This window comes from Leopardus geoffroyi, chromosome A1, assembly GCF_018350155.1.
Source record: "Leopardus geoffroyi isolate Oge1 chromosome A1, O.geoffroyi_Oge1_pat1.0, whole genome shotgun sequence".
NCBI lineage: Eukaryota > Metazoa > Chordata > Mammalia > Carnivora > Felidae > Leopardus > Leopardus geoffroyi.
This window is the reverse complement of record NC_059326.1, coordinates 92,998,694-93,011,249: the sequence shown is the minus strand read 5'-3', so window position 1 is coordinate 93,011,249 and position 12,556 is coordinate 92,998,694. Positions and strand designations below refer to the sequence as shown.

The following is a 12,556-nucleotide window of genomic DNA, read 5'->3' as shown; positions in this document are numbered from 1 at the left end:
ATGTTCAACGTCACTAATCATCAGGGAAATACAAATCCAATCCATACCACCTCACACCTGTCATAATGGCTGATACCAAAAGGAAATAACAAGTGTTGGCAAAGATGTGGAGAAAAAGGACCCCTCGTCGTGCACTGTTGGTGGGAATGCAAACTGGTACAGCCACTGAGGAAAACACCATGGCAGTTCCTCAAAAAATGTTCAAAATAGAACTGCCATATGATCCAGTAATTCCGCTTCTGGGTGTTTACCTGAAGGAAATGAAAACCATAATTTGGAAAGATATATGCATCCCTATGTTTATTGCAGTATTATTTAAGATAGCCAAGGCACAGAAGCAACCTAAGTGTCTATCAATAGATGAACTGATAAAAATGTTGTGTATGTCTACACAATGGAATACTACTCAGCCATAAAGAATGTGATCTTGCCATTGGAAACAGCATGAATGGAACTAGAAGGTTTTATGCTAAGTGAAAGAAGTCGGAGAAAGACACGTACTATATGGTTTCTCTTGTATGTGGAGTTTAAAAAAAAAACGGACATCACAGAAAGAGACTAATAAATATAGAAAACAAACTTGCAATTATAAAATAAATCATAGGGATAGAAAATACATTCCAGGGAATATAGTAAATAATATTGTGGTAACTTTATATGATGACAGAGGGTAGCTAGACCTACGGGGATCATTTTCTAATGTATAGAAATGTCAGGTCACTGTGTTATACACTGAAACTTATATTGTATATCAGCTATACTTGAAATTAAAAAAAACATGGCCTTTGGAAGCATACCCATCTATTCTGTTCACTTTCAAATGTTTGCCACAAAATGTACACAGTTTTGGTGTACTGATAAGGGGCTAATCACAATCAGTGGATGGAATCTGTGGCCACTCAAGATGGCTGTCTATACCTACCCACTGGAGGGCAACACTTGCTGGAGAAATATAGGATCACCTGCAGGCTGTTCCCAGGTGCTTGTCAGTCAGTGAGTTACAAGAGATTCAAGAGCAGGGATGCTTTCTGAATAAGCAGAAAATGTAAAAATCTGAGGGGCTTCCACTGTTAGATATCTGAGAGCGGCAGTTGGCACTCAAAGTTGAGTATTGTTTTCCCCTGGCAGGTGGCCACTGCTGAGATCCTTCTGGAAAGAAATCAACATCCTAACAGGAGTGGAAAATCACTGGTATCAAGAGCCTTTGAAAGTCGATTTTTATTTGTGTTTATTCTTGGGCTCTCTTTTTTCCTGCTACCGGCCCATTCCTTGCTGAGTGTTCTCTAGATCCCCCAAAGTCTTGTGCACGAAAATAAGTATCGCTGTTGCAAACTGCAAAAGCAAGGGAGTGTGACAATTTGGGAATTACTGCAACTATTACCTGTGTATGCCACTCCATTATCCTAGCTGTACCCTTTGATGGTACCTCAAGAGCCACTTAAGAAACCTCTTTCTGTTCATATATAGTCACTCCTTTATTTATTTTTAGTTTATTTTGAGAGAGAGACAACGAGCATGATTGAGGGAGGGGCATAGAGAGAGAGGACAGAGAGAATCCTAAGCAGGCTCTTCGCTGATGAGGGCCCTGAACTCACAAACCATGAGACATGACTTGGGCTGAAATCAAGAGTTGGATGCTTAACCAACTGAGCCACCCATGTGCCCCTCCTTTACTTTCATTTTAATTAGGGAAGCCATACACTTCTATGTCCCCAGGTCCTGAATAAACCAGACGAGGATGCCATGTGTATAGGATTGGGTTTCAAAACAGTAACTTTACAAAAATAAAATAAATGTGGAGATATGCAAAATTGCTGGTTCACCTCCGAAAGCTTTCTAGGTCCAAAGTAAATCCCTGCCAACATGAATGTCATTTAAGTCATTTAAGTCACGGTGTGACGCTGCTGTCCACTCAGTATCTATTCCCAGGAGCGTTCTGTTTCATCAAATGAATACAAATGAGAGTAAACATGCTTTTACAACATTTTCTCCAAAGTTGTCGTCATCACAATGGATGTGGAAACAGTTGGGATGAACATATGTTACTCTCTGAAATGAAGATCCCTGTATGTCTTTAACAAGATGAGTCATATTCCTTTCACCAGAGTCAGAAAGTGTATCCTGGTTACTTTTCTCCCATTTCGTTTATGTTACGATGGAAAAACTAAACAGATCATTGGCCTGTCCCTTCAAGATGCTCAGGCACCTAAAAACTAAATGAAGAGAACACAGTGTTTATGAAGCCAATATATTAAAAGCAAATCTTGAGGCTCTCCTTAGCTGGTGTATCTTCTTTCCTTCTAACAAATTAGATGTTGCAAGGGAGAGAGAGGAAGAGGAGGGAGAAAGGCCTTGTCCATAGAAGAGGTAATTATGAATGTTCATCTCCCTATGTCAGCTCAGTGTGAAGCACACAAATGACGACCAGAGTGCCTAAGTAGTAGTTGAATACCAACACCTGAAGAGTCTTAGCTGCTGCCAAATTAAAATACAGGACTTTTTGGGGCACCTGGGTGGCTCAGTCAGTTGGGCGTCCGACTCTTGGTTTTGGCTCAGGTCATGATCTCACGGTTCGTGGGTTCGAGCCCCATGTCAGGCTCTGTGTTGCAGTGTGGAGCCTGCTTGGGATTCTGTCTCTCTGCCCTACCCCCTCAAAATAAATAAATACACTTTAAAAATAAAATACAATACTTTTCAGGGCACCTCGGTGGCTTGGTCATTTAAGAGTGGGACTCTTGGTTTCAGCTCAGGTCATGATTTCACACTTTGTGAGTTCAAGCCCCACATCAGACTGTGCTGATGGCATGGAGCCTGCTTGGGATTCTCTCTCCCTTTCTCTCTCTGCCCCTCCCCTGCTGACTCTGTCTCTCAAAATAAATAAACTTTAAAAAATTTAAAATATGGTACTTTTCTCCACTCTATATTTCCTCATCAGAGCACAGAAATCGTAAGCCATGTTGGCCCCCAGGATGCCCAAAAGAGACGTGCATCTTCCCCCAGGTAATTTTATCACACAATGTTGGAAAAGTTCAAAGTACTCCCATAATTTTACTTCAGGTCACCTGGTTGTTCTCATCCTGCAAATACTTTCGAGAAGCTTTTCGATAAACCATTCTGGGAGCAAGCTTTTAACCATTTAAGGATGCAAGCCTGTACAGAAGGGAAATTCCTTTATTAGGACGTTTGGGTAAAGGTTTTGATTCTGATTTTAAAAAGGCAGCTGCCAAAGATTTAACGCAAATACTGAAATGTGTAATTTTCTTTTAGAAGTCCCAGAATCCCCACCCTCACCAAGAAGGACTAATGAAAAAAATGCTAGTGTTCAAAATACTCCAGCATTAAATTAATTATCTTCCTGCAGTTCTAATAATCACTCCTAAAAGCTCAAACTTCAGTGTGATAGCCAATTTCTTTGATTAACAGTAATTAAAATTTATCAAAACATAGTTAATTTGAAAAAAAAAATCATGCTTTTTCCTTAAGATACATCCAAATTAATAAAGCAGCTTTAAGCCTGATTAATATTTTTCATTTAAAAATATCAGCTTATCCTCCAAGAGGAAGGTAAAATGAGTGTTTGAAAATACTGCCCATGTTTCTGTCCCTGGGCTTGAGTGATTCAGTATATAGAACAATAAATAGATTTTAGTGCCCTTGTCTGATATAAATATTTTTTCATGAAAGTTCTGGCAAATAGAATTCTCTAAAAGACTCAGCTTTGTTGTTACATCCTACTGGAATTCTGCAAGATCTCCTTGGGTCATGAAAATCAATGACAAGGTAATTTTGATGAGAAATGCCCCGAGTTTATCAAAGACGGGTGGTACTTGCGGATAGGAGGGCAGAGGTCAGGTACGATGTCCTCATCCAATGGAAGAGGGGAGGTGTGTGTGGTTTTTTGAGTTCAGGGATAAAACCGGTGCCTGGAAAACCCAGGTCTCCCTCAGAGTGAATTACTTGTTCAGCTCATTCTTGTACTTGGATGGTTGGAAAGTGGCACAGAACTCTGGTCATCAACAATGACTCATCCCCGGGTTTAAATCTCCTTATTAGCAACGGCGCTAGTGTGAGTGCATGTACTTTAGAGACAGGAAGGCCAGCCTTGCCAACTAAAAATGCTGATAGTTTAGAAAACTTAGGTGGAACCGTGGCATCTACAAGTCAAAAGCTAGAAGGTCACAACAACTGCCACCTCTCTTTGCCTGTGCTTGAGAGAAACCAGCGGTCATCTTTCTTAAGGAAGTTTCTGGTGCAGAAATGAAGGTCGGCTTGGGGGCATTGGTGGGGAATTTAGCCTTAGGGCTGAATAGGCCCGTGGTACCCCTCCTGCTACCCTGCACAAAATAGGAACTATCCTAAGAATTTAAAGATAGGCTCTCCACACTGAGCCTTTATTTGATGAGATTCGGTGAATACACCAGAAAGACCCCCCAAAATAAATGAAAAGTAAATTAAAAACTTCTTCAAAGTTAGTATTTGATAGTAAACACCTGATGCCAAATTGTGTAAGACACATATAAAGGATCCTAGGTTTTTATTTTATTATTATTATTTTGCTTATTCATACATGCAGTACCAAGTTTCTTGGGATTTCCATATCCATTGGCAGGGGAAAGAAAAATCGCTTAATGGAAAGACAGACAGTAGCAGGAATATAACCAGACCTTAGGTTTAGCCCTCTTGAATACCAGTCATTTTCCTTATAAGCTCTTGCTAATTTATGGCTATGTTTTGGAATACTCTCAGATTGAGTGGACAGTGTAGTGTGTAATCCTACCCTTCAGGATTAAAACTGCTGACCTCTGACAGTTGACTGAACCACCATGGGACCTTCAATTAAGGCTCCTCAACACCAGGGTAAATTGATGCTGACAGGATTATTATCCGAAGTTCTCATCCTAAGATGGTATAAAAATTAATGACTATATTATTGTTGTTGTTCCCTAAGTAAAACTTGAAAGATTCACTGGTGCCATGATTTTTCAATTGTTATGAAATGCAGAAGTGTTTGAGCAAAACCTAAATCACACTTCTGAAAGGGACTCACTTGAGTTGAGGACTCCATGGGGGGACCCTGTGGAAGTCCAAGGGGACCATTTATCACACACCAACCTGTGTCCCTAGGATGGGGCAGATGATACTTCATGTTTAAAGGTAATTTTGCCCCCAAATCTGGTCATCCATATTCTACACAAAGGGCCCACAAGAGACGTCGTAATTCCACAGAAATGGAGAAGTGAAAATTGCAAACGAACAAAGGACCTTCATTCTCATATAAGACAGGAGATACTCTGTCACCAATGAGGTTGTATTCTCCTCTTGAAACAATCATCTGTATTCATAAGCAAGGGGAGATGAGAGCTTCCAGAATGTGTTTTGTCTAGATGTGCAGATATGAAAGGGCAGACAGGATAACCTTTTAAATGCTAAGCAAAACAATTCCCTTCTCTGCATCCAGTTGGAGATCATGAGAAACCAGCTCGAGCCGACAATGGCGAAGACACAACAATCTCACAAGGTTGTCTGCCTGCCACCTTCAACCAAAAGAATAAAGCCATTGAGAGAGTTCATGCCATTGGTTATGGTGACATCCACACTAATGAATCCTCAGGTCCTTGGTACAACCCCACAGAGGAAAGACAGATGAATAAGGAGAAAAAAGGAATTACAACCTTCATGGCTTTTCTCTGGAAGGGTGATGAGTGACTTATTATACGATCCTAGGATTTTATGGTTTTAAAATACTATCCAGGAGAGAGAATGAGATCTTTGTCTCCTCGGCTTTACTATCAGGTAGGTCTTGGTAAAAAAGGAACTTTCTGCGTGATTTGTCTGACCTATCACAGTGTAATACCTCTTCACACGTTTCAGTATCTGAGATCCCGTTATTCTAGCATTTCCATCATCATTTATGTAGAACATTGTAAATGAAGTTGTAAAAACTATGAGAAAAGCTTTGCCTGATTGGCTTGGATTCACAATTGATATTTCAAGTGAGGAGAGGTTATTTTTTGAAATGTTCACTTGTTACTCTCTTAGAAATATTCTGGAAAACTCTCTCTCCTCATTGTCTAACAATATATTTCTGCCCAGAGCACTGCAGATTAATCTTAATGTCCTTGGCTCCCAAAAATATCACTCATGACACAAATTAAGCTATTTAAAAATTTTAAATCACGGTTTAATTTTGGGTTTGTAACCAATGAAATGTGAACATCTAAGACGATGCCACAAAATAATTCATTCGTTTCATTAGCTTTATCAAGAAATGCAGTGCTCATTTCTTTATTTGTACATTTTTGAAATGGGTAAGTGTTTTAGATGTTAGCATATGGATCGACTGTATCTTATGTCAAAGTAAAAAAAACACATAAAGGTATAAATTCTATCAATTTCAAAACACAAGAACCAGAAAATTTAAATATAAGAGAAAACAAAGAAATACAGTACTTTGGAGAAAATATACAAGATGATTCAGGGATGGCCCTGTCCTCTCTCAGAAGTATTGTAAGTCGTATTTCTTTTTCACAATTTAGTAGGGGCCAGATGGAGAGAGGGAGAGAGAGAGAGAGAGAGATGGCCCAGGGGAAATCTGACATTGTACAGTTTATCTAAACATGCATTGCAGAAAGCCCAAGGGGCAACAGGCAAATAAATCCCCCCCCCCAAAAGGAAGCCATATCTGGCTTAGATAATCCCCAGGTGACAAACTGGTATTTAAGTCTCTTGGAGGGGGGGAGTATCTGACAAAACATATTTCAGCTTAAGGAAACTAACCTTTTATATGAACTGTGAAAACAAGTGATCTTTTTCTAGGTATCTATACTGCCAGCCAAACACTGTACAGGCAAACACTGTACAAGTTTGTAGGAAACCTCCAGCCACATACTGCCGATCCCTGGGAAATTCACAAGGGATAGAATTCACTCCCCAAGCTCACCCCCAGGAGACTGCTCTGGGGCCCAACTCAATGGGAGGCTGCCTGGGCTAGGGACAGACACAATCCTATTCCTCCTAGCATTTCACATAGGCTCGTCCAAGATTACTGAATTTCTCTACATGCAAGTAAACCATTTTGGGTGGGGCCAGTTAAGAAAGAAATCTGTCCCGGGGTGCCTGGGTGGCTCAGTCAGTTGAGCGTCCAACTTCGGCTCAGGTTATGATCTCATAGTTCGTGGGTTCGAGCCCCATGCCGGGCTCTGTGCTGACAGCTCAGAGCCTGAAGTCTGTTTCGGATTCTGTGTCTCCCTCTCTATTTGCCCCTCCCCTGCTCAGGCTCTGTCTCCCTCAGTCTCTCAAAAACAAATAAATGTTGAAAGAAAGGGAAGGGAAGGAAAAAGGAAAGGAAAGGGAAGGAAAAAGGGAAGGGAAGAGAAGGGAAGGGAAGGGAAGGGAAGGGAAGGGAAGGGAAGGGAAGGGAAGGAAAGGAAAGGAAAGGAAAGGAAAGGAAAGGAAAGGAAAGGAAAGAAAAGAAAAGGAAAGGAATCTGTCCCTTAGAAGGGAAATAGAGTGGAGCTTCTCAGGCTGAGAACAGAGGGCCTGTTTCACCATGAATCTCGACAGTGGCAATGAGGTCGCTATAAATTTCAGTGCACACAACACATTTGTGTCCATATAGATTATAAGTGGATTATAACTTCATTTTTTTTGTGAAGTAGGATCACCAGTGACATCTAAGCAAGGGAGTGGTTCAAACAACTAAATAGAAGATTTGTGCTGTCTGATGAGGCTAGAAAGACAGGAAGGGCAAAGAAAAAAGCAAGAAAAGCTACAAGTACCACAGGATCCAGGCAAGGTTAATCTCCAATCTGGCTATGATCCACTGCATATTAGGCTATTTGCACAAGCCCTGAGTCATACCTGATTCAACAATAAAGGAGTGGGGGTGGGGGGGGGGACATCTTGCCAGAAAGGAACACCAAGGAAATTGTTTCTAAGAAGCTTAAGGGGAAAGACTCTGTAATTACCAGTTCTGTGTGTATAAATAGCATCATTCATGTCCCTCGTGGGCTTGTTATGGCCCTCCAAAAATACACCCATGCACATTTCATTTCCCAAAGCATTATGCTATATGATAAAATGCTATCTCTTCTGAGGAAAAAGGAGGAAGTGATCCAACAGTGAGCAGAATGGGCGCTACCCGTTGTAATGAAAAAAACAAAAAACAAAAAAACAAAAAAGTTCATTAAAATGCACAAAACTATTTTTCTTGTACAAGCAAACCATGTTAAATTATAACCCCAGATCATATTCTGTACAATTGGGACTTGAAATGGGCCTCTCGTTACCACTGATGACCTTAAAATTGGCCCAGATTTTATTTTCACATCTAGCTGCCTTAATCCCCGTTTGGTTACTACCAAGTGGGAGAAGAATGTTCCCACTCCATCTATGCCCTGGGCAGCTCAGTCCTTCCAGCCAGTTAGAACTCTTGGAACAATCTTCTGAGGCAGCTGCTAGCAGGGTGCGTGTTGCCCTGGCCACCATTCAGAGGCCCTCACATGGAGATCCTGTCCCTCTGCTGCCAGCATGGGGGTGGACACAGTGGGGGCATTGGGAGGGATGCCTAACATCAGAAATGCTGGGAATTTCCTGGCTTAGGAGCTCCTGGTACTCATTTTCATAGCCCAACATGTAAGCAGAAGATCAAAGAAGCATCAAGAAGATACTTTTTGCTGTCGCCAAACTACACAAAGCAGATAAGAAATGGACAGAACCCAGGTCACTGAACACAGTGCATCGATTAGAAGCTACGTCTGGCTTAAACACTGAAAAGTTCATACTACATTGTCATCAATTTGAGATAACCTGCTGGCCTCCAATGTGTATACACCTAAAATACATGGAACCAATTAGTCCTGGTCAAATCGGGGTGGGTACGGGGTAGTGATCACGTAGGAACTTGTGCTGCGTCACAGAAGAACAGTGACATGTCGCTACGGGCAGCAGACTTTTCTCAAGGGTTCCGCAAGACCTGGCCACCCGTCCCAGCCTCATGCCATGGCACTGTCCCACTTTTCACCCCTGGCCCAGTCACCTTGCTTGAAGGTACCAAGCTCCCCCTTGACTCACTACCTTCAAATAAACCATTTCCTCCTCCTGGATGCCCTTCCTTCTTGCCACACTGCCTGGCTATTCACCCTTCACACCTGAGCTCAGAAGTCAACTTTCCCGGGATGGAGGAAAGAAAATATTATTAAGAAAACCATAAGGAAGGGGCATCTGGGTGGCTCAGTCGGTTAAGTGTCCCACTCTTGGTCTCAGCTTAGGTCATGACATCATTATTCATGAGTTTGAGCCTTGCATCAGGCTCTGTGCTAGGATTCTCTCTCTCTCTTTCTCTCTCTGCCTCTCCCCTGCTCATGCTCTCTCACTCCCTCTCTCAAGATAAATAAATAAACCAAAAAGAAAGAAAGAAAGAAAGAAAGAAAGAAAGAAAGAAAGAGAAAGAAAGAAAGAAAGAGAAAGAAAGAAAGAAAGGGAAAGAAAGAAACTCATAAGGAAGAGAAAATACGTTTACAGTACTACACTGTATTTATTGGGAAAAAAAAATCTGCATATCCTTAGACCGTGCAGTCAAAACCCATGTTGCTTGAGGGTCAACTGTAATCTAATTCTGTGATTGAGAAAATGCAATTTTTCAGCCCTTCAGCACACTTCAGGATAGGTTGTTATGGTCCACATTTTGCAGATAAGGAAAACGCGTTTCAGAGAAGAGAAAGGTACTCAAGTGTACCTCGCTCTTATGACAATGAAAGGACCCAGACTGAAATGAAGAACTTCCTGGCTGCAGCTTAGAGACCAGATTTGCTCATCAAAACTAGTGCCTCTCCCCACAAAAAGCAATCCAACAGCCACTGATGCTTCATGGAGCTGTATCACGCTAAGAATGAAGATCAAAACCAGCCATGTTCTCTCCCAACCTAGAACTGATTATTTATACTGGCTGCTGGCTGTTGGGAAACCTAGTAGCTTGCAATCAAATCACACTGTGCACCTTCATGCCTTCATGGTCTAAGAGGATAAGCAAAAGAAACAAAGTAAAAAGACACTTACCATAATTCCAGTAAGCAAACAGACTCCTTTCCCACAGTATGTGTTAGGTACCATGTCACCATAACCAATGGAGAGAAAAGTTATTGATATCAACCACATCGCTCCGAGGAAGTTGCTAGTAACATCCTGTTGATCATGGTACCTGCAAAACAGCAAACAGAGCCGGTCCTTTATAATTAATCTGCAGTATGGCTGCCAAGGGCAAATTGATCCAATCCAGCGAATTCACTAAGTAGCTTCCATAAACTGATCTACCGGAAGGTTTTCAAATCTCACTATTATGTGTCAATAAAATTGAGGTGTCCCTGAGCAATCTGACAGACATCAGGACATTCCTCAACTTGAAAAACAGTCTGAAAGGGAAGCTATAAAACAGGACAAGCGCTTTTTTCACTGGTAGAAACTGACAAATGCACATTTCTTTCTGAACTCTGCCCATGCCTTTCTCATGGTTCCTCATTCCTTGATGCCTGCTGACGTGCCCAACTTAATGGGACCGTATGTGGTACTGCATGCAATCTGTAATCTCTCCCCGCACCCTTCCAGTAGGAGGAGCCATGCTGTTCCCTTTGCTACCTTTATTTCTGTGATGAGCCAACTCCTAGTCATCCTTCAAATTAAATGCAGGTGGAGCCTTTTCTGTCTGCTCTTCTCTCAGCCCCTCCCCTGCATGCCCTCAGCATTCTCTGTATTCCTCCCCCACAGGACATTACTGAGACTGTCTACCTGAAGGTCCTGCTCTAGCTGGCTTCCTTGAAGACACAAATGTGCCACTGATTGCACAGTCCCTGCCCAGAACCGGAGCTTGATAGAAATCACTGCCTCACTAGTTACACACGAAAAGCTTGCAGTCAAAAAGAGAGGGAGGGATATAGTTTATCCTAATTAGTCTTTGAGGTATCAAGATTTTTGTGGTGTGGGGGAGGAGGAGGGTTTTTATATCAGAAATATATATCCTATGGGGGCACCTGGGTGGCTCAGTCGGTTGAGCATCCAACTTTGGCTCAGGTCATGATCTCTCGGTTTCTGAGTTCAAGCCCTGCATGAGGCTCACTGCTGTCAGCGTGGGGCCTGCTTCAGGTCCCCTTCTCTCTCTGCCCCTCCCCTGCTTGCACGTTCGTGCTCTCTCTCAAAAATAAACAAACCTTAAAAAAAGATATCCTATAGTGTTTATTTGAATTAGCAGCACTGAACAGTAATGCTGGCCCATCATGGAGACACTGCTATCCGCCATGCACACGACAGTGAGGCCAAGTGAGTTGTTACCCCAGAAGAACTTGTCCTGGATGCGTGTGCTATGTAGTCATGGAGCAGAGTGCCCCTCCTCTAGTCTCTGCGGCAGTCAGACCCCAGACTCTGGTCACCACGGGTATTCTTGGCTCTTCACCCAACGTTTCCTAAGGACCACTTTCCTTCACAGCTCTCAGATACCACTGGGGAGGGTTTTCCTGGCCTCATTTCTTGCTTTCCAAAGCATGCTCATAATCTCCTAGCTTGCCCATGCTCAATCCTTGCCAAAGAGCACACCGTGAGTCTCGGGTGGTAGGAGGCTAGAAATCTCCACCATTCCACCCTAGTGAACTGCCACCAGGACCCAGCTGTAGAATCTCCTCTTCCCAGAATGGCCAGGTCGAGAGGCTGTCATTGCCAAAATAGAGGTCAAGTGCATTCCTAGCTTTCCAGGAAGACAGATGAGTGCATTCACCCTCATCTGTGATGCAATCAGTGCTATACTTCAGCTGCAACATGAGCTAATGGGCTCTGTGACCTACTCTGGGGGCATGCTGGGCCTGTGTAATAAGACCTCCATGGGCGAATGCAGTTTTTATTTTAAACAAGATGCTTAGGGGCGCCTGGGTGGCTCAGTCGGTTAAGCGTCCGACTTCAGCTCAGGTCACAATCTCATGGTTGGTAGGTTTGAGCCCCGCATCAGGCTCTGTGCTGACAGTTCAGAGCCTGGAGCCTGCTTTAGATTCTGTGTCTCCCCCTCTCTCTCTCTCTCTCTCTCACTCTCTGCCCCTTCCTCACTCGTGCGCTCTCTCTCTTTCAAAAATAAGCATTAAAACAATTTTTTTAAACAAGACCCTTTGAAATAAGCTTTAGATGATAACTCTTTCATGATATTGGGGCTCTCTGTATTCTTCATCAAGCACCTGCCTAAAATAGGGAACACATTCCCCTGGTGTGGGTGTGTGCTGCACAAGAGAGGGGTGGCAGGGGCACTCATGTCCCATACAGCCTTTAGTTGTGAGACAAGGCCTCTTAACAAAGCACGATCGACATAAAGATCTGAGACACTGAAGAGGTGAAGACTCTAATTCCCTGATGCATCTGTAGTATTTGTGGAGCACCCGCTATGTGTTCAGCCCTTGGCTTAGATTTTCTCGTGTTACATCATTACTTTAAGACCAAGGCAACCTTTTTGGCCAAAACAGTGATAGTCCCCACCCTCTATCAATCAGGTGTCCTCAATCACTTAGAAAATGCGATTGTGTGCCAG

General features: G+C 42.6%; 1 protein-coding gene across 2 annotated transcripts in view; it reads right to left on the bottom strand.

Annotated features, from left to right (window-relative positions):
* The window catches only part of KCNN2 (potassium calcium-activated channel subfamily N member 2), a 471,433-nt gene that overhangs the window by 26,716 nt on the left and 432,161 nt on the right, over positions 1 to 12,556 (bottom strand). For both annotated transcript variants that reach the window (XM_045486026.1, XM_045486031.1), the window contains exon 7: positions 10,057 to 10,198. In XM_045486026.1, coding sequence (XP_045341982.1) covers positions 10,057 to 10,198 — 142 coding nt within the window. The remainder of the gene's footprint in view (positions 1 to 10,056; positions 10,199 to 12,556) is intronic.